This window comes from Cupressus sempervirens, chromosome 3, assembly GCF_028749045.1.
Source record: "Cupressus sempervirens isolate cs-2001-9-10 chromosome 3, ASM2874904v1, whole genome shotgun sequence".
Lineage (NCBI taxonomy): Eukaryota > Viridiplantae > Streptophyta > Pinopsida > Cupressales > Cupressaceae > Cupressus > Cupressus sempervirens.
Genome location: NC_143120.1, coordinates 646,590,250 through 646,614,218, shown reverse-complemented (window position 1 = coordinate 646,614,218; position 23,969 = coordinate 646,590,250). Strand labels below are relative to the sequence as shown.

Here is a 23,969-nt window from a genome sequence, read left to right as displayed (position 1 = left end):
GGGCTCCGGGAGGCAAAATTTTTTTGTAGGAGGGTTTCGTATGGTTGTACAGACGTGGCATTGAAAAAATATTAAACTATGGGCACCATCAGCACACCGCCGGGAAACCACTTGTGCCAACCACTAGCTAAGCTACCATAGGGCAGCTTGGCCCAGCCAACAACAACAGGCCACCCTACCTCAGCCTCTCCGTAACTCCTTCCAGTAGAGCTTCCTTTCCTCTGCCCTTGTTCTTTGCTACTATAGCGCTACTCCACTGCTTAGCAGCTAGCGCCCCACCCATGTCTAGTCACTAACAACATAGAGCTTGCATTGCATTTTTTAACTCGTCAACATATTTTGTAGCTGTCCAAGTCCTGACACGTGGCAGGGCTGCCATGTGGTGCTTTGCCACATGGACCCTGCCAAGTCATCTGCTCCACCACATGGTATCCATGTGGCTCTACCATGTGGCTTCTTTTTTACCTCGACAACTGCTGAGCCATCAATTTTAAGGTCATGAAATGTTGATGTTATCATGATGTCAGCACTACATCAACACCTTCCTACCTCTCCTTCAAGGTCATTTTGGACCTACCTTCAATTTTTTGGCCATAACTTGAGCATATGGAGGTATTTTTCCAATCTAAAAGAAGTTCCAAAAAGCTAGTTTTGAGATAGAGACATTGGCGTAGGTATTTTAAAATTTTGATATAGTTTAGTTGCCTTTTTTTTAGTTGAAGTCCAAAGTTTGTTTTTTGACTCCGTTAAGCTTTTCTTTTGCATCCCATGTCAATTTTTTTAAAACATTATATTTTTGGAAAGCTAGTTTTGTCACCTTTTCAGAAATGTGGTCTTTTTCCTTAGATTTTGGCCCATGCTCTTTCTATCATGTTTTTGGAATTTTTTCTCTATGGTGGATATCTTGGGTGTTTCAAGTTTGAGGATCATTTTCCTAGCATGGTTTCTTTTGTTTTGGGTTTTTCTATCTTTTGTGTTAGCTTTTTTTCTATTTTGATCTTTATAGACATCATTTGTAAGCTCTTTTCTATATGCCTTGAGATAAAGTGCCACTTTTGAGTTAGTTGTACTTGCACTATTTTTATAAAGCACCATGGGGGGGAATAGTTGCTTGTTGTTTTAGGCCTTCTTCCTTTTGTTTTCCCATGCAACGTCGGTGTCTTTATAGGTGTTTTTACCTCTTCCTCTCTTGTCATTCTTGGTCTTGTTTGTAGGGGATTTTGGCCCACCTTCTCAGTTGCCTATCATCTCACCCCATTTGCATTAGGGGGGTTTAGGCTATTGTTCTAATGCATCTGTGGTTCGATGGTTTGATAGTGTGAGCTATGTATTCAGTGGTTGATCCTATATGTGAGGTGATTATAGTGGCTAGCTACCTATACATTTCAGTGAGATGGATCATCTACCATATAGACATGCTCAGTTTGTGCCTTCTTCTTTGATGGAGGTTCTTCAGATCAATAGTTTCTTTCTAATGGAAAACTTTGTGGATTCTTCATGCTTCAGTGATGCTCTTCATGATCTCTTCTTGTTCCTGGTTTAGAGGACATTCCCTTAGTTGGAGGCTTCTTCAGTTCTTCACTAGGTTCTTACCTCTTTTTGGGGGAGGGTTTGTCCCATGAGGTTTTCTCTCTTTCCTTGTTTTCAGAGGTTGCATCTCTTTGCATTGTATATGGGTACCTAACATAGCCTCATTCTGCATTTTCATCTTAGTTTTGTGAGCTTAAGGAATTCCCCTAAGTTGCACTTAAGGGGGGGTGTTAGAGTAATTAATTAATTAATTATTAATTACCTATTCTATTTACTTAAGCTTACTTAGGTTAATGTATTCATTTAATATTTAGTATTTAATGCATGTAGAGATGAGTTGTTGACAACATGAGAGTTTGTTCCCTTCTAGTATGTTCCACCTTTTTGTGGATTCTTGGTTATCAACCTTATCTTCCACCACTTTCCAGCTTGTTCTACAAGCTTCCATGAGGCCTTTATAAGTGGTCTCTCTCATTGTATCTCTCAACGCATTCTCATTGTAAATACAATTTCTTGTTTTGCAATATGTTCTCTCTCATGTCCATTTAGGGTTTTTTCAAGGTCCACCTCTTCCTTCTTGGTTTCCCTTCAACAGGTTATTTGCATGTAGGTGATCTTGGTGATTGCAGAGTTGGATTTCATCAACTCCTACAGTGTTCACAAACATCATTCGAGAGGTTGTTTGAAGATGTGACTTATTTTCTCTTGGTTTCAATCCATATATGAACCTATTTGAAGGCTATAATTGAAAATTCAAAGATAGCAAACAAATATACCATAAAATTATCATGGTGCTCACAATACAATAAATACTACTTTTAATTCTTGGATCAAGTTTATTTATTTATTTTTGTCATTCATTCAATGATTTCAAAATAAACATGAACATACTTTAATGTAATTGAACACAAATCAACATAAAAATATGTGAAATCAATACACAATGATTAACAAGGGAAAGGAACATGACCTTAAATATAAAACTTGAATTAAATTAAATTTAAGAAAATTGTAAATGTACAAGTTATTGCCAGAGAAATCAAAATAAGAGATGACATGAATAAATTTCACTAAATCACTTTCAACCAATTTATTACATTTAAGAATCTATTTTTCAGTATTAAATTATGGCTGAATTAACTATCACACCTCTCAAGCTATCACACCTCTCAAATTGATCTTGTAGACAAACACCTATATTAGGTCAAGGTGAAAATGGTGGTTTGGTAGTTCACTAACACTTACAGATTTTGGTGTAGCCATATATATGATATAACAACTTCAATCTAGTTTTGAGTGTCTCCAAGTCGCTATGAATGGACATTCAATTTTGAAATAAAATCAAATGCACTTTTTAAATGTAATAATGAATACATACAAACATAAAGCTACAATTGGTATTTTCAACTTTATATTTATAATTTTACTAAAGTGAGTTATTCAATAATTTAGAAAAGCCAAAGGACTTTCTTTTTCTTTCTATATGATTTTTTCACTTTACCATAGTGACATCTATGTAACTTTTTTTAATACAGATCCTTGGCATTGTGGGGCTCATCAAAACCAACATTCCAAAACATTAGGGGTTCTTCATTCTAAGACTTTTCTGATTCTTATCTTCTATAAATATTCCCCTTCTTTATATGGTCCTATCAGTGCTTGCTATTTTACTTTTGTCAATTTCTTGTTTTCTTTTAGCAATCCCTTGCTTGGGTTCGATAATCACAAACCCACTCTATATATATAATCATCTACAAGGATGAAATTCATACTTGTCTCTTAAAGTTCAATACAAAATCTTTGTAGCAAGAGATGTCAAAGTGTGTCAAAGTGAGAGTGTTGAAGGGTTCAGATTTAGTTGCTCAAGACTGGGCAAGTAGAAGCAGTGACCCATTTGTTCTTCTTAGACTTAGTAAAAATGTCTCTTATCTTCCTCCTCTCTTTTCTATCAAACTTTATTTATTGTTATTGTGCATACAATTTCATTTAACTTAGAAATAACTTTATTGTGATTTTATACATTCCTTTGTGAGACAGGAAGTACGCACCAAGACTATAGAAAAGAGTCTAAACCCAACTTGGGATGAAGAATTTGTCCTTCCCATTACAGACTGCCGCCTAAAACTAGTAACTATTTCCTTCATTTGATTTCTCAATAGAGTGGACGATGAGATTATGGTTGATTTACATACAAGATAAACTAAAACATATGATTTTGCTGTCTAATAACAATGGGTGGTTTGAAATTCTCAGGAAGTTTGGGACTGGGATAATCCTCGGAAGCTGAAAAGGGATGATTTTATGGGAGAAGCTGAAATAGATCTGAATCATCTTGTTTATGGAGATGATAATAATGCCACAAAAGAGAAAATTGTGCTGCCCACATCAAAAGAAAACTGTTTTTTTAAGGACAGTTATATCACACAGTGTGCAGATGGGAGGAGAATTCAAGATGAGAGTTTGAAGCTTCGCAACACGAAATCTGGTGTTGTGGAATTGAAATTAGAATACCCAGCTTAGAAAAAGTAATAAACATGCCAATATAAGTGTTTCCCTTACAAAACAATACCACATGTAATCCACTCTTTGCTTACTCCTATATGTCATAGTTTCTACTTTTTGGTTACTACTAAATGTCACTATGGTATGTATTTGTGTAAGTAACGTTTTATATAATATATTTAAGCTTTCAAAATATATTGATATTAAAACATTATTTTGGTTTTTGAGAGGGGAATCAAAATTATAAACATATGGTTTGGATTTCTTTTGTAAAATTAAAAAAGAACAAAATTTTAATTAATGTTTTAGTTCTCTTATGAGATTGGATGAATATTTCTTGTTTATATTTAATTTATTTAAATTTAATATTATAAATATTAGGAGATGAATCATCTATACTAATTCGTAATTCTGATAGAAATTTATTTTCATATAATATATTTTAAATATAAAATTATTTAAATACTGATATGTACTCCATCCAAGACAAGATACACATTTAATTCGTCTGTAAATAATACAAGATATATTTACGTATGAAAGAAGAAAATCTTATAAATTAAAAATCATATTCAATTAAAAAATAATAAATTTAATGAACACTTAGAAATTCTAAGTTATATCTTACATGTTTATCATGAAGTAGAATACTTTGAATAAACAAACATCTTATACCATGACAAGTTCAACTCACAATTTCATACAAAACATGCAAAACAAAGCATATACATGTATTTTAGTTATTTCAATTATTCGTGACATTCTACTAGTATAAACAATTAAATAATTATATATTCAAACCAATTTTATCTAAATATGATTTTAAATTAATAATATTAATAAAACACCACATAAGGTGAGTCGAGAAGTACGTATGATTTAAATATTCATGTGCTTTAGTAGTTGTAGAAGGGAGAACAAGGGCTAGGAAAATTATTTGGAGATTTAAAAGAGATTCTAAAATATGAAAGGTTCTCATGTCTAATACGTTATGCTTGCCTTTCATAGGGCATGCTTATGAGTTACAATAATTTCTTATATCTTAATGTTTGAATGATTCAAATAGTATGTTTTTTTGTTTTCATTATATTTTAATGAATACAAAATCTAGATATCTTCACTTGAGATTAATATTTTATTTATAAATGCCTTTAAACAACCAATCTTATGGAGGTTGTGACCATCTTGTGTGTTGTTGAGTGTAGATGTGTCATGGGTTAGAGAATGATCATATTTGAGTCTAATTCTTAGGTGGTGGTTTGTTTTCTTAATAGATAATAGTTGGATAGTGTTTATTGGAGCTTGTGGTTAATTATTTGATAAATTCTTCAATTGTGTGGCTCTCTAGATTTTGTTTCTTTAAGGCACATCCCTAGAGAGTGGTAGAGATTTGCTAAATGTTTAGCCAAATGATTGTGCAAATGTATACTTGAAATACTATTGATAGAGGTCAACTACCTCCCAATTAATGGAGTTGGTACAATCATATTAAGGGGGGGCAAAATAATTTAATTTGAATTCTTTCCCAATGGACAAGCTATCAAATTCATAGAGACTATTATTTCAAATAATAAGGCCAAATTGTAGATTGACAAGAAAACTGCTAGAGAGATGATTTGTGTAATCTCAAATAAGAGGAGAAGAGGAAGGGGTAAGAGAAGAGCGTGAAGATGAAAAATATTGACAAGAGCTAGTATGTTGATAAACACAACAACAAAGTGTGTTGTAGTTAGTAGATCTAAGCATGTTAGCAATTGTGTCTGAGTTGTAGAGCTAAGAGAGAGTAGAGAAAGTTGTAGGCATGTCCAAGGAGCATCAAAGTTATCTATATCAAGTAAAGTGAAGTAGCTACTTTTTTGAGATCAATCTCTCTGTTGTTTTCTAATAACTACAACAACAAATCCTATTGAGGGTGAAATTTAACAAGTTCTTTTTATCAAATCCACTAATAGGGTGACACATTATTTTGTGTTATAAGTCCTTTGAATGGGCTTCTCTTAAGTAGATAAGACTTTCATAGGTCTATACTACATCCCTTAACTGGGTGGCACTTAACAAAGCCTTTGTAATATTTTAACAAAGACAAGATCTTTCTAGGGTGCACTTTAGGAGAGTGAAAGCTTTGTAGGGATTGTCCCACACCATAGTTTTCACCATATTTGGGTTTGCATGAGATATATTTGTGTATTATGTGATACTATTTGTCTCTTAATTATTTTTTCTTAGTCCTAACCGGTTAAGTTATTGTTACACATTTTAGCAAACCAATGCAAGGTAAGTTTAGAAGATTTTTTTGAAGTTATTTACAAAATAGTGATTCACCCCTTGTTAATATATTCATTGGTGGAGTAGACCAATGTTTTGTATTAGAGCTTTGTCCTCAGAAAGTAGGAGTTTAAGAACTCAAGGAAAAGATCAATATGATGAAGAGGAAAGCACAAAATTTTTCAAAGGAAAACTATGCCCTATGGTGTGGAAAGATGAGGCTACATCTTGATATACTAGGAGATGTATTTTGGAAGGATGTTGAAACCAAGCATGTCCATCATGCACCACCACTTGAAGGAGATCAAACAAAAGAGAAGGAAGTTCATACTTCTACTATAGAAGAATTGGTAAGAACTCTTTCATATGTTGAGGATGCTGATGTAGAAGACCTTGAAAATGTCTATGAAATTTGGGAGAAGCTAAAAAATGTGTATGGAGGAGACAAGCACTTATAGAAGGAAAAATATGATAGTCTAAGAGGAAAATGCGGTTACATGAGGACGCATAGAGAACATTGAGAAATATATCAAGAGAATAAAAGATGCAGTGATAAATATAAGTACTATTGGAGGTAGATTGGAAGAGGATGATGTAGTGAGAAAAATACTAAGGACTCTACAACCTCAATATGTCATAAGGGTCTCAACCATTTAGGAAATGAGATCACTAGAAAAGATGAGGTATCTCTTGATGCCTTGATAGGAAAGTTGTCTGCATTCAAGTTGAGAAACTATGACAATAGTCAACCTAAGGTTAAAGCTGCATTTAATGCTTCAATTGAACCTATTCCATACAAAAAGGGAAAATAAATGGAAATCACTTCCATATATCAAAGAGATCTTGAAAGTCTCTTTGCCGAGGAAGCCAAACAAGAAGAGGAAGAAGATTTTTTTGCAAAAATGAATAGTAAGAGGTAAAGGGAAGTACAAAGGTAAACTTCTATTCAAATGTTTATTTGCAACAATATAGGTCACATTTCCATGAAATTCCTTGAGCCCATTAGGAAAGAAAAGAGCAAGGAATGGACAAGCTTCAAAGTAAAAGAGAAGAAGCATTGTTACATTGCAAAAGAAGTTGTGATTGATGAGGAGTCAAACTGTTTTGATGATGCGGAGGAGGAGATGGAATTTGTTTCTATAAATGAAGAAGTGGTGGAGAAATCCCTAATATCAAGCACTATAGTGGCTATTCTCATCACATGACTATGATCGAAGAAATTTTTATATTGTGGAAAAGTATGAAAAAGGAATGATAAGATTTGACAATAACTCCTCATGCACAATAATAGGTAATGGTACCATATCCATGACTAACTCCACTGATTGTGAAGATTTTTTTCTAGTGGAAGGTTTAAATAACCTTTTGAGTGTAGCTCAACTGAGCTATAAAAGGTTATAAGATTGAGTTTAATAAAGGGTCTTGCAAAATTCTTGACAAGACAAGTAAAGTACTTGCTATGGGTGAGCAAGGTAGTGGAACTATATTTTTCCTTAATAGTTCTATAAATAATTGTCTGATAGCTAAGTATGATAATAGTTGGATGTGTCATAAAAGGTTATGACATGTAAATGAAAAAGGCATTGGTAAGGTAGGAAAGAAAAAATGTGTAAGAGGCTTGCCTCCTATCACAAAGATTGCTAATATCATGTGTGAAGATTGTCAACAATGTAAGTTGGATAGTTCTAGTTTTCCTAGCAAGTCATTTTCGAGTCATTTTCTTTTGAATAGATATTAGAGTTAGTGCACTCTGACCTATGTGGTCCTATGTGGACTAATAGTGTATTTGGTAATAAGTATTTAATTTTGTTCATAGATGATTTTTGAGGATGATGTGTACTATTTATTTAAAAGAAAAGTCAAAAGCCTTCCACATGTTCAAATCCCAAGTAGAAAGTGAGGCCGATAAGGCATTATCAAACCATGGAGGTGAGTACACCTCACAATAATTTGAGAGATGATATGAGAAACATAACATAAAAATGAATATGTCATCACCTAGGATATGACAATATAATGGTGTTGTAAAAAGAAGGAATTGAACAATCATATATTGCACCAAAGCTTTAATGATCTAGAACAATGTTGCACAAATGTATTGGAGAGAAGATTGAATCATAGTTGTATACACATTGAGTAGAGTACAAGTGAAGAAAGGCACTAACAAGAAACTATATGAGCTATAGTTTTGACACTCATCATTGGTGAGTTATTTCAAAATGTTTAGAAGAAAGTGCTATACAAAGAGACATGAGTACAAATTGAAGTTTGAGTCAACAATTTATGAAGGTATCTTTTTGAGATACTCTATAAAAATAAAATATTATTGGTTTTTGAACATTCAAACAAATAAGATTGTTGAATTTTCCAATGTAAGGGTAGATGAGTTCTTTGAGAAGAATGAATAAGACAATGAGAAAGTATTAGCAGATTACAAACAATTTAAATATGCTCCATTAGCTAAACCAATGGAAGAGGCACTAATGGAGGTAGTAAAAAAGAGAGCTCCACCACATGAAAAAGTAGTTCAGCCTAAAGAACAAGTTTTTGAAGCATTAGAAGAGGAATCAATGCTATCAAAATATATAAGGAGATACTAGTCAATAGATCATATCATTGTAGACAAGGATGTTAGAGTGATGACAAGGAAGAATGTGAGAGAGGAATTCTAACTACTCTCACATGTTGAACCCAAATATGCAAGGGAAGGTTTAAAGGATGAAGCCTAGACAAAGGCCATGGAAGAAAAGATTGACCATATAGAGAAAAATGAAACATGGACCTCGCTTGTCTGATCAAAGGAAAAAAATGTCATCGACACAAAGTGGATATTTGGGAACAATGTGAATGAGGATGGAGAAGTAATAAGAAAGAAGGCCAAACTTGTTTGCAAAGGTTATGTACAAGAGGAAGGAATATACTATGGAGAAGCCTTTGCACCAGTGGTAAGATTTGAAGGAGTCATGATAACCCTATCCTTTGCAACATATAAGAAATTTAAAGTGTACTAGATGGATGTGAAATTTACATTTTTGAATGGAGTACTAGAGGAAGAAGTGTATATATAACAACTAGAAGGGTTTGAGATTGAAGAAGGAAAACACCAATTTCGTAGACTAAAGAAAGCCATGTACAAACTCAAATAGCCACCAAGAGCTTGGTATGAGAAACTGCACTCATACTTGATCAAGATTGGATTTGTGAGAACGAGTGACAACAACAACTAAAGGGAGAAATCTTCATCAAGTACTTGATCAAGATGTTTATAATTGGTGAAATCAAGTTCTTCATTGGATTACAAGTGTGACAACTAAAGGGAGAAATCTTCATAGGAAAAACCAAGTATGCGAGAAAGATTCAAAGGACAGGTGGTTTAGAGGAGGCTAAAGTGGTAGGAACCATAATGGTGACCATATGTAAATTATCAAAGGAAGATGAGAGCCCATAAGTAAATGAGACTCTTTAACTATCTATAATTGTTAAACTATAGTATGTTGTGCACAATAGACCAAACATCACACAAGCTATTGGAATAATGGGTATATTCTCATTCAATCCAAAGTTATCTCATTTAGTTTTTGTTAAAAGGATCTTTATGTACCTTAAGGGCACAAAGAATTATGGTCTATGGTATCCCTACATGGATACATTTGAGTTAATTTGTTTTACCAATGCAGATTGGGCAGGAAACATAGATGACAAAAAGAGCATGACTAGAGGTGAATTCTTAATTGGAGGAGGTTAGTGGCCTGAACCTATAAGAAACATAATTGCATGTTCCAATCAACAATAGAATTAGAGTATGTATAAACAATAGTGAATAGTACCCAAGTTGTAAATAACTTCTTGAAGGAATTCAAGAGAAAGTAGAAGAACTAGTGGTTATCTATTGTGATAACACAAGTGCAATAAAAATATCAAATGACCTAGTTATGCAGTCTAAGACAAAGAACATATCCATAAAATATCATTTTCTTAGGGAGTGAATATAGAAGAAAGCAGTAAGGACGGCACATGATATACCAACCAAAGAACAACTAGAAGACATCTCACAAAACTTCTTCAAAAAGATAACTTTGACTATCGTAGAGATAGGTTAGGGGTATTACCCCTATCAATATGCGAGTAAAATAAAGGGCTAGACATAAATCTATAATCTCTAATAACTAACATGTAGTGCCTACCCTAGTTAACTTTTCTGATTTTATTGCTGAACTCTTTTAGGCCAGTTTATGTTTATGCTTGATGATTAGTGACAGTGTTTTCTAGATTATTGGATATTGTTTTTATACACAATTGATTATATGATGAGACTACTTTGGTATTAGTTATTTCATGTATACATGATTATACCTTGATGGTGATTATTTATAGTGATTTCAGTTAGGTGGATTATTTATACATGTCTTATATGGATACTTACCCCATACTACATGTTTATGGTGTGCATGCATGTTTTCTTTATGTGTGACATTTCTAATGTGGTTAAGGAAGGGAGTCGTAGTCACCTGCTAGTCAGGATCTACATGATGCATCACTTCCTGCCATTGCCTATTTAGTTTAAAATATGTGTTTGTACATGCGTGGATTTTATGTAGATTGTAGGTACCAAGTATCGACTTCCCTAAATTGCCTAGATGAGTGTAACTTATCACAATATCTCAATGGTAAGAGAGGGGAGATAAATTCTTGAGTCCAAATCCTAACCATAAAACCAATTTTCCTAGAAAATTAGGACAAGTATCTGAGATGATTACCCTTCTAAATTCATTGTATGATGTAAGTTCATGATTATAACCCTTGAATTTGATCTTGTATGTTGTATTTTATGATGGGTTTTCATATTTCATCTTGTAGATCTTTGATGATTTTTTTGTTAATTAAGTCAAATTAAAAGAATATTTAATGATTTAATTTAATGGAAAATTATTAAGATAATTTCAATATTTAATTATATTTAATAAATTGAGAAATTAATTAAATAGAAGAATTGAATTTTAAGTGAAATTTATAGTTCTAAATTTTAGAGTGTAATAATATCTATTTAATTTAATAATAATATATTTAGGAGATTATTTTTAAAAAAAAGCTAAATATTATTATTACTTAAGTTAATAAATATTTCATGAAAAAATGCTTTGAAAATTAATTAAAGAGAGAATGATTTTTTTTTTTGATTGGTAAGAGGCCAAAGCCAAGATTCATTATTATTATGTGATGATCAATTATTATTAATATTAATCTTGTGTAGAGTCGAACCCAAGACCTCTCAGATAAGAGGCTCACAATTTACCATTGTGTTGTAGGTTCTTGCCTTGAGAGAATGATAAATTAATTTATTAAAGATATTTTAAATTGCAAAAAGTATGCATAAATATTCAAAAAAGTAAATAACGAGTTAAAAGATTATGATCAACAAGTTTCCTCGCATGATCGCACAATTAGTGCCCCGAATTTAGGAGAGAACTCCTTATCAGAGATTGAGAGCTCATTTTGTAGATATCGGGATTTTGGAGGAGGGATTTTTAGAAAGAAGGTTTTGAGAGAAAAGAGAATTCTCTCACAATCTTTGGGTGGTTGCATATTAGCATTAGATTTGTTAGAGTAAATAATTAATATTTAATTATTTATTCTATTGCTTAAGTTTACTTAGGTCATGCATTTATTTAATATTTCATATTTAATGCGTGTTGTGGTTAGTTGGTGACAACACGGGAGTTTGTTCCCTTCTAGTTGTCACACTTATCTTCCAGCTTGTTCTACAAGCTTCCATGAGCTCTTTATATTCGGGCTCTCTCTCATTGTACATGGAATATCATCACATTATTGTAAATACATTTCTTCTTGTGTTTGCATTATGATGGCTCTCATGTCCGTTTAGGGTTTTGCCCATGCTCCATGCTCCTCCCCTTCTATGGCTTCTCTTTGATAGGTTCGCATGCAGGTGATCTTGGCGTCTTCGGAGTTGGCTTTCCTCAACTCCAACATGGTATCAGAGCCTTCCTGCTGCTGCTTCGTTGAAGAAATTTTGAAGCCATGATTTGAAGTCACAAACCCTAGTTTGTTTGTGCATTTTTTCTTCAAATCAGGGGATCAACAATTTTTGGAGCACTTTGGGCCCAAATGGACATCACCATTGGATCGGGAAGGCCATTTGCAGTCAGGATTCATATAAAGCTTTTCGTTTTCGGAGACAGGGCATTTTTGGCGAATTTTTGAGGCCTCCAGGAGTCTGCCGTACGGTCGTACGGACGCAGCGACGAATTTTTTTTTAAAAAAAAAAAATATATTTCGGGCGCCACCGCGGGGCCGCCACCGCGCCACCCGCACGCCGCCCGCAGCAGCCGCAGCAGGCAGCGCCGCCCGCTCCCCGGCCTCCTCCCGGTCTCCTCCCGGCCGCCGCCCGTCCGCCGCCCTCCGCCGGCGGCTCCTCTACCTCCGCCGCCCCTGCAGCCACCTCCGCCGGTTCTGCCGCCCCTACGGCCACCTCCGCCCGCTCTGCGCCACATCTGCAGGGTCCACTGACACAGCAGGCCGAGTCAGCCACTGCGGGGGTGACACGTGGCTTGGGCGCCACGTGGCACCTTGCCACGTGGACCCGCCACGTCACCCCTGCCACGTCAGCACTGCCACGTGGCAATGCCACGTGGCACTCTTTTTTTGCTGCGACGGCCATCAAACCGTCAAATTCAATCGGCTGACTTGCTGACGTCAGCACTGCATCAGCCCTTGCATGCACCTCTCCCGATTGCTTTTGGACCTACTTGTGGTTTTTTGGCCATAACTTTTGCATACGGAGGTATTTTTCCAATCCGAAAGAAGTGCCGGAAAGCTGGTTCCGAGACGAAGATTTTGGTGTAGGTATTTTTAGGTTTTGATGCATTTTTATTGCTCGTTTTTTCTGTTGAAGTCTGAAGTCCTATTTTTGACTCCGGCATGCATATCTTTTGCGTCCCATGCCTGTTTTTGGAAAACTTTATATTTATGGAAAGCTGGTTCTGTGTACTTTTCAGAAATGTCATCTTTTTTCTTCTTTTTTGGCCTCTGCTCTTTCTATCATAGTTTTGGCATTTTTGCTCTATGATGGATATTTTGAGTGTTTTAGGCCCGAGGATCGTTTTCCTGGCATGGTTTGCTTTCTTTTCGGCTGTACTTTCTTTTGGTTCAGCTCTTTTTCATTTCTGATCATTGTAGCTATCCTTTTGAAGCACTTTTCTATTTCACACTGAGATAAATTGTCACTTTTGTATTTCTGAGAGTCATGAACGTTGTTTTGAGTCAGGTGTACTTGCACTATTTTCATAAAGCACCATGGGGGGGATTATTGTTTGCTGTTTTAGGCATTCTCCCTTTGTCAAGTGAGTGTCCCTTCCACGACATTAGCCCCATGCAGAGTCAGTTAGACCGTGTCTTTATCGGTGTCTGTACTTCTTTTCCTCTCTCCTCGTTCTTGGTTCGTTTGTAGAAGATTTGGCTCACCTTCTCAGTTGCCTGTCATCACACCCCATCTGCATTAAGGGGGGGTTATGCTGTGTTCTAATGCATCTGTGGTTCGATGGTTCGATAGTGTGAACTATGTATTTAGTGGTTGATCCTATATACAAGGCGATTGCAGTGGCTGGCTACCTATGCATTTCGGTGAGATGGATCATCTACCATATAGACATGCTCAGTTTGTGCCTTCTTCTTCCATGGAGGTTTCTTCAGATCAGCAGTTTGGCAGATTTGCGACTTCTTCATGCTTCAGTGATGCTGCTTCTTCATGATCATTCCTTGTTCCTGTTTTAGGGGACAATTTCCCTAGTTGGAGACCTCTTCAGCTCTTCACTGGGTTCTTACCTCTTTTTGGGGGAGGGTTTTTCCCATGTGGTTTTCTCTCTTTCCTCGCTTACAGAGGTTGCATTCTTCTTGCATTGTACTTGGGTACCTAAAATGGCCTCGTTGCCGGGACCCATTATGCATTCATCTTAGCTTTGTGAGCTTAAGGCATTTCCCTAAGTTGCACTTAAGGGGGGGTGTTAGAGTAAATAATTAATATTTAATTATTTATTCTATTGCTTAAGTTTACTTAGGTCATGCATTTATTTAATATTTCATATTTAATGCGTGTTGTGGTTAGTTGGTGACAACACAGGAGTTTGTTCCCTTCTAGTTGTCACACTTATCTTCCAGCTTGTTCTACAAGCTTCCATGAGCTCTTTATATTCGAGCTCTCTCTCATTGTACATGGAATATCATCACATTATTGTAAATACATTTCTTCTTGTGTTTGCATTATGATGGCTCTCATGTCCGTTTAGGGTTTTGCCCATGCTCCATGCTCCTCCCCTTCTATGGCTTCTCTTTGACAGGTTCGCATGCAGGTGATCTTGGCGTCTTCGGAGTTGGCTTTCCTCAACTCCAACAAGATTCAGGTAGAATCTTGTGTTTTATTCACACAATGAATTATGTTCTTCAATATTCCTATCTACATTGTATCTGTTAAATCCATTTTCCAAATTTAGTTTATGGTGAATCTTTCATTGTGAATTTATTGGCATTCATATTGAATTCTATTTGTATATGAGGATTGAAAAGAAATTTAGGAAACCCTGATTCTATAAATTGAATAGTTGTTATTTTAATCAAGAATAGTTTTGAAATGAAATCAAAATTTAGAATGAAAATTCAATTGGTTTATCTGGGTTTCCCTATTAGATTAAATTCATAATGTTTATAAAAAATATATATTGGGGGGCTTGTTTTACAAACAATTTATATTAAAATTAAAAATATTAAATTTAAAAAAATTGGGAGGGAGGCAGGTTCCACACCCCACCTCCCCACCCAGTGGCAATATTAGCCACGACTACTCACAGTAAGTATTACGGTAATAACCTTTTGATGGCCACATGATACAGATAGGCCGATGGGTCATAAATGCATGTGCAAATTCATTTTTTTTTAAAATTATTTTTTATAAACTTAATTGTTATTTATTAAAAAATTTGTTAATAAGTTTTGTTATTAATTAATTAATTAATGATTAATAATTTATTTGAATATAGTTTGTTTTAGATATTATTAAATTAATTTAGTTTTTATAAGTTTTTAATTAATAATAAACATTATTTAATAATGCTTAAGTTATTTGTTGATATTATCATTTAATAATTTTGATTGTTAAAAAATCGTAGCAATTTTATTTAATAATCTATAATTACTATTTTAATATTTTATTGGAAATAATTATTTTTAAAGTCGTCTTATGATATTTAATTGTGAAGCTTGAAATTTCATAAGTTAAGGGTAATTGTGCAATTTGTTCTATCAGAAGAAATAGGTTAAGTTGTAAGGGTAAAATGTAAATCTTATCTACTCAAAAACTTACATTGAAGTGAAAACTTAAACCTTACTATTAACTCAGACTGTGTGTCTTCAAAATCAAACAAAACTATGAAACTACATTGTTAACTGTATGTTGTCTTATGTTTTGAGGTTTGGGGTTGACTAGAGTATTGACTAGTCCTAGGATGTTTACAAGAGGCTTGAGAGTTTTTGTGATGTCATCATGATGATTTGATCTCAATATTTTATAATCAACCACAGTAATGTGTCTTGTATGCTCTATGAGGAGTTTTGATCTACTGATTGTTATTTCTCTCTAGTGTTCTTGTATGAAACTAAGGTGAATGGTGTGACCTATTTGATTTAACCTCTAAGTCTTCAATTAGTTATTTTTGGATGCTTTACAGTTGTTTGTAAAGGACTAAGGTGTTATTGTGAGTTGTCTTTTGATGCTTTCTAGTCACTTGTATAGGGTTGAGGTGAAAATTATGATTCTTTGATTTGTACTTTTATGAGCCTAGGGTAGGTAATCTATATGTTAAGTTGGGAAGTGGCTTGCAATGGAGGCCAAGGCCCTATAGAGGCTAGCAGGTAACCTATTGTAAGTAGTTAATAAGTGAAAACACTACACTAAATGAGAGTAAAATGAATCTAATAAGAGTCTTTTTCTTTCCTCGCCCATGGCTTGAGTGCCAGTACAAACTAGGGTGGGAGTAAAGAGAATTCTTGGTTGTGATCATGCATCATTAGTATACCTTGTCAGTACAAAAGGATACTGGTGCCACATAGAGTCACTAGGGGGCCGAAAGATTAAAAGACTAGCTAAGTAACCCTAGAGTTGGATTGTGCAATGACACTTGCCCACTAGCATTATAGATTTCCTACGTGTCTTTGTTTGCCTCTGGGTTTATATGTCATTTTATATTGGAACCTTTGAGTTAGATTACTTTTCAAGTTTTCCTTGACCTAGATATTACTTTTGATTTTTTTTGGGATTGTTATCTTGTTTGGGACTTGAGACTATCTCTTCAGTGTGGTGGGAGTGGACCTTTTTGGGTTACCATGAGGTTGGGTGGTAGTGCTTTTTAATTTTACCATTGAGATCTATCAGTTGATGCTGTGGTTGGAGTTCCTTGTTCTACATTTCCTCTCATTCTATCTTTGTGTATTATGATGGATGGTTATATTTATGTGATGGATGATTTTACTTATTGTATTGTATTTAATATCATGGATGAGAAAGGGATGGTGTAATCTATTTTATAAATGTATATTCTTTCAACCTTTCATACCTTGTGACATGTACAATGGATGATTGTGTATTATGAATTAATGCCAAGTGGCATTTAGAACAAATGTATTTGAACTTGTATTTATTCTTTTATTGTACTTAGTATTATTTAAATTTAAATGTGATTCAACATCTTTAGATCCTTAAAGAATGTAATCTGTTATGTGGTGCTTATGTATGATTGTATGTTATTGCTTCCACTATTTTATAATTGTTGTATATGTTGTTCTTTTACAATTTTTTTTTTTTGCAAACTTAGTGAAACTTTAGGATAGTTCTTTTGGATCCCTTGGCAGGGTGCGACATAATGATGAAGTGGATTGATGAAAAAAGTGGGCCTACTCCATAGGGGGAGTAGCCATCGAGAAAAAAAATGCACCTTTGGTATTTTTTCCAAAGGGAGAGAGGTAAGAAAGATAGGAAGTGTTAAGTAAGCAAGGAAAAATGTGCTAAGTAAGCAAGGTAGAAAGAGGAAGAACATGAAAATGAAGAGTATAAGTTAAGAAAATGATGCCTAACAAGAAGAGAGTGACACAATACAAAAGAAGAAGAAGAGGAACTTGGACAAAGAAAGGGGAGAATTAGGAAAGGCAAAGGGAAAAAAAGATATAACAAGTCAATAAGCACATAGACAAGATAGGTAATGACTTGCAACAAGTGGGATCATCTCAAGGGAAGAAGTGGATCAAGAATAAAACAAGGCAAAGTCATGAATTTTTCTACTAAGTATGAAGTATTCAACTATAGATATGCCAAGGGATAAATATCAACATAAAAGTTTTGAAAATGCCAAGTTTTTCCATTAATTCCAAAGAGGGATATTGTTGGCATAAAAATGACCAAGGAAAAAGACCAATTGGAGCTTACCAGTGTGATTAGTTATGAGGTGGTTGTCATTAGTGTCAAAGTTTAAGACATAGTTTCTACTAGTACAAGGTTGTGACTGGTGATGTAGTGTGTACACATGAGTGCATCTACCATCCAAAGGTGATCGAAGACAAGACAAGGTTATGAAAAGAAAAGGAAGTCATAAGGAAATTCACATTTAGTCAAATTGGGATAAGTATGTAAGCACAAGTTGCAAGAAGTCAAGGAAGCATGAAGGATGTAGTGACAAATGGTCACAAATACTTGTTTAAAAAATGCCGAGAGGATGAAGTACAAAAGAAATAAATACATGATTGACATGTAATGAAACAGGTGGATCATGTCTAACATCCCAATTAATGGAGTTGGCACTCTTACATTGAGAGGAGGTGAAATAATTTTAATTTAAATTATTTCCTAATGGATAAAATATTGAATTCATAGAGCATCCATGAATTCTATTAATATAAGGGTATGTACAAGATCATGGCCCACCAAAAATTAGTGTTATGTCAACTTGACGTGCAATTTTCTACTTGTTATTAACTTTATATCAAAAAGTTGAGAGAAAATAATCTCTAAAAAATTGAATCTAGTTTCTAAACTACTAGGACTTATCTCAAAAAAATGAAAATTGATTGGTCAAAATTTTGAATTTTAATGCCATATTACAAAAATTTCAAAACAAAAATAAGTAGACATATGTCTGACCACCTTAATCAAAGTCAAATGATAATATTTTAAAATAATATTATAGATATAAGTAGTAGACTCAAGCCTAGATGTGACATATATTTTTGGGTATTTTTTATTCTAAATAAATAATAAATAATAAATTTTTGACTTTAGTATTTTTGGAATAAAATAACTCTCGTGTCTGACCACCTTAACTAATTCAAAACTCTGCAAAATTCAATTTTTCATTTTTTTCCCTTATAGTAGAAGAAACATAGAATGTGATGCATCTTTTGAATTTAAAAAATGTTGTACCATTTGAAAGTTATAGTTATTTTTCAAGTAGTGTGTCAGTTAGCATTTTATACATAACTTCATTAGACAATAAGTAATAATTACTTACTAAACTCATAATTTTACAAACCTTACATTTATGGAAAGATAAGAACATTCTTAAGAAACCCTTTTCATTTCATCAAATTTTGGTGAAAAAAAGTCATCAGCTACATGTTTGAAGTAAAAATCACATAAAAATAGGCCAAAAGCACATTTTAAAAATGTTTTTAAAGTTGACCATATAGGTTTGGTATCAAAAAATATAGTAGACCTTATAATAATATTAATTGTTTTTATTTAGTATTAGGGTGGGTTGGAAAAAAGTTGGAAGAGATTTTGAAATGGTTTGAGATATTTTAGAACTATACATTTTTTAGATTGCCACTTTTTGGCACACCATGATCTTGCACATACCCATAAGGTACATATGATAATAACAACACATGATAGTGACATGAGTACATGCTAAACATAGGATGGTGAATTAAAATTTTGAATTCTCTAAGTATTGATTGTGGAAGAGTGATCAAGGATCATATAGAAAAGTATTATTTCAAAGAAGAAGGTCAAATTGTAGATTGACAAGAAAAATTCTAGAGAGATGAGTTGTGTAATCTCAAATAAAATGGGAAGAGGAAGTGGGAGATATAAGAGAAGAGTATGAAGGTGAAGTGTGTTGTCAAGATCTAGTGTGCTGATCAAAATAGTAACAAAGTATGGCGTATCTAGTAGAGCTGATCATGTTAGTGATTATGTCTAAGTTGTAGAGATAAGAGAGAGAAGATAATGTTACATACATAAATTTTAAAGTGATTTATATCAAGCTAAGTGAAGTAGCTATTTTATTTAGACCAATCTCTCTATTATTTTCTAATCACTATAATAGAAAATCCTATCATGGGTAGAATTATTATTATTATTTTTTGTATCAAATCTCCTAATAGGATGAGACATTATTTTGTGTCCAAAGTCCTTTAACTAGGCTACTCTTAACCATGTATGATTTTCATAGGTCTATATTAAATGCCTCAACTAGGTAGCACTTGATAGTGCCTTTGTAATCTTTCAACATACATGGTTTTCACCCTAGTTGAGTTTCCATGAAATAATTTTGTGTTATGTGATTTTATTTTTGTCTTAATTATTTTTTCTCAATCCTAATCTATTAAAATGTGGTCACACATTTCAGTAGAATGATGTGAGGTAAGTCCATTTTTGTTGTTGAAGTTATTTGTAATATTCATTAGTGGAGCGCACCAAAATATTTCTTACTCAATGAGATAGTAAATTGTGAATGTGCATGATTTCTATTATTTAGATGATGAGAGGAGGACTCCATTTATAGAGAGCCTCATGTAACATGTCAATAATTTTGAAGTAGGATAACATGAAAATATTTTCTTTCTCACCATTATCTATATTTTATCTTATTTGAAATGGGCCCCTTTATGATTGGACACTTACATCTAGTTTTGTAGTGGGCCAAGGCTAGAGCATTAGGCACCCTAGTTAAATCATGGAGGGATGAAAAGAGGTTGCCCCCATACTATTGTTACAAAATTATGCCTTTAGTCAGGAAAGATATATTAGATTTAGGGGCATATAAACTAGAGTACCAAAGTTAGGCTTAAGTGAGCATGAAATTGTATGAGGATACAATTTGCAACACTAAAATTGAATAAGGTAATGTTCCTAGAACTAGTATTTTAAATAGTTTTCAAGAGATTATTATTGAAATCCTTATAGAAATAAAGGGACTATATATGGAAGACCCTATTAATGAGGAAGACCATCGAATTGATAAATAGGTAGACAATGAAGTATAAATCACAATAATAATAGAAATGCCAAATACTTATAATGAAGTGATGAAAACTAAAGTGATTGAAGAATCTAATATTAATTTTTAAGTTATAGATGTTTACATTGAAAAACCAACATGATATTGAAGATATTCTATTATTACTAGGAAATGAGAGACTCATAGTTAAAGTAAGAGAGAGTTATAAAGAAAAGAATATAAATAAGAAAACTCAATTAAGAGGTGATAAAAAAAAGTTGGAATGAGAAAAAAACTGAACACTCTTTCATGGTTAATTAGTAATAAGTAAAGAAAATATAAATCAAATTCATACCTTTAGACTTTAAAAGTTTTGTCAAGAGATATAAATACCTATACCTAAAATTAAAAGTAGAATATTAACCTCTATCACAAGCGATGCAATAGGATTAAAAAATATCTAAAATTGAAACACTAGGTGAACAAAAGGATATTTATCATGTGATTATAGTCTAATTAAAATAAAATAGTATATAAAAATAGGGGATTCAACTAGAAAAGATGATTTTTTACAATTGAAGGATAATATTGATGCTCTTGTGGCATGAGTAGAGAAAGATAAGAAGAAGTACTTGAGTCAAAAGGTCACATTTTAAAGTTACATGTACATTTTAAGAATATTTCAAGATCATTTCAATCTTTGAATGTACTTCTCAATATCCTTATTATTATATCACAAGAAGCAATCTCTTTCCTAAAAAATAGTGAATGTAATAAAAGTTTGGATGAAGGAAATATCAAAAGGAGAAGATACACTTAACATTGCTTCTATGGTGATGCATTGGTATGGGAGAGAAAAGTAATCAAAATAAAGGAAACTACTGAAAAAATATATTTACTACACCATCCTAGATTGTAATAACCTAATTTGTGTACAATTTAAGGATTAATTTGTGTAAATATTAGTGTGTTTTCTATAATAGGACCTCAATTGACACTTAATGGATTCCTAAATTAAAATATGGGTCTTCTCTGTGTGCTAAAAATGTGTCACACTTCTCTAAGACATTCTATCAAAGGGATCCAATAGATTGGGAACCTTGAATGATGACTTAGAGCTCTCTATCTATGATGTGAGAAGGATATGAGATGATGGATCTCAAATGAACCTAGCTTATGCAACCCTTGCAAGTTGCACCATAGAACAAGAGATTCAAAGAGTAGAGGCAATGAGTGCCAATATAAAAGAATCCTCAAATGGGTATGTAACGTAAGTGAAAAATAGATTAAATGGAGTGCAAGATGCAAGCTAAGCTAACAAGAATGAGAATTATATGCCTTCCTATTTAAACTATGTGGGCTTTTCTAAAGAATAAAAGACATAAACTATATGAAAATAAATAACAATGCAAGTGTGAGGATGTGAGATGTAAGGATAAGAATGCTTGAAGTCTTTAAAATATTAGAAAAAACCTAGAAATATTGCATAATAAAGGTAGCACAAAAAATATATGATTGTAGAATGAGTAGAGAGCCCTCTATTTTAAAGGAAAATATAAGTTTCAGATTGGAAGCCAAGAGAGGCTCAATTAAGGGTGGAGGATACATATTGAGTGATCCATGTGCAAAAGCATCTCTCCTAATCAAGATCAATGGTGGAATTCAAAAGAGGGAGAGATGTGTGGAGAAGAATGAGGGTTCCACCCACCTTGCAAAGAGTGCACACCATGTGAGAAAAAAAAGCCTTTTATTTTATTTTTAAAATAGGAATAATGCTTTATGTGCACACACTTAGGATTAGTAGGAAGTGGGGACTTTTTATTTAATTAAAAGGGGACATGTTCTTTCAACTAAATAAAAGACTTAGGATAAAGGATCAAACCATAGGTTATAATTGAATAAATATATTTTTGATGATTTGATCAAAGATAAGCAATAGATAAATTATGCCAAATTGCTAGAAAAGGGGCTCATAGTTAGATGACCATTTTTGAGTTATTACATTTACCCCTCTTTGACTAATGTGTGATTGATCCAGGAACACATTAAGTCAAAGAATGAAGAAGCCAAGCAAGTAGCAAATAAGAAGAATTTGACTCTAAAGAATGAAGCACAAAGAGATAGAAAATCATAAATGCATAGCCTATTAGGGATAGGACTGAACATGAGGAAAGAGCCATAGGCAATACCAATACCCAATACAATCACTAATATGTCAAGTCAAGTAGCCAAAAATAAAGTAGATGAATCAAGAGAAAATAGCTAGCCATAGTAGAAAAACAATTTGCAGTAATGATAAAATATTCCTACTCGTGACACTAAAAAATGGTTTGCGTCTACAATTTAATCACTAACTCATCCCATTTTCTCATTTCACTAATTCTGATCTTTTGGTCAAACTTGAATGTTACTCAAGGAGGTTTTGACACTGTCCTTCATCATTCATATCCCCTTTCACATCATTTGCAAATTATTTTAGAATCTCATCTGCTCAAGCCAAAACCATTTCAACATCATTAGAATCATATCAAATCAATAGAATTATATCAAATCCACCCAAAATCACCCCAAATCAACCTAAAATCACCCCAAATTAGTCCTAATCAACCTAGAATGTGTCATACATCCTAAATCTATCATCAACTATCCAACCCTAGGAATTTTCATGTCTCTCAATGCCTTGGAAACCTATCAAAACCTATCAAACTTATCAAATCAAACCTTAACACTATCATGTCACTCAGTGCTAGGTCAAATTTTCATTCACATCATTTGATATTTGACATTTTTGAGTCCCTCAATTCCAGATTATGACACCATAAAATAAATTTAATAACATTAATAGTGTCCATTGATGTTATTATGATAAAATCTATCAATCAATCTCAATCCTATAGCATTCACAATGTCAGTTAAATGTTACATGTCCTTAATCCATGTCATGTGTTCTTGGCATGTTATCAATTTAATCCATAAATCAATTTTATCATTGCTTTGATCTATCCACCATCATCCTAGTTGATCTACACAATCATCATGTTTCATCCTATGCTTATCTAATCAAATTGGCTGATCATCTACTAAGTTTCTCTATAGAATTAAATAATCCATAATTTAATCCTATGTCATTCAAATCATTTTTTCTTGCAATACTAACCATTCTTCCAAATTGACATTCTCAATTAATTGATATTTCATTAATTAATTGTTTCATCTTCACAAACTATGTAAGTTCACAATTTCCTAAGCTCTATTTTCCATGTCTAATTTCTTTTTTGATAATTTTCATTTGTGTGGATATATGGATTCTTAATTCAAATATTCTACATATCTTGACATAACCTTGAAATCATCATGACACATGGGTGTGACACATCATAGATTCTCTATTTACAC

General features: G+C 33.3%; 1 protein-coding gene across 1 annotated transcript; it reads left to right on the top strand.

The window, feature by feature from the left end:
- The first annotated feature begins 3,314 nt into the window (after positions 1-3,314).
- Positions 3,315-4,156, top strand: LOC149568357 (GTPase activating protein 1-like). Its single transcript, XM_089817546.1, has 3 exons — positions 3,315-3,450; positions 3,568-3,657; positions 3,784-4,156. The coding sequence occupies exons 1-3, from the start codon at positions 3,343-3,345 to the stop codon at positions 4,048-4,050; spliced, it is 465 nt and encodes a 154-aa protein (XP_089673672.1). The 5' UTR covers positions 3,315-3,342; the 3' UTR covers positions 4,051-4,156.
- Positions 4,157-23,969: the final 19,813 nt, after the last annotated feature.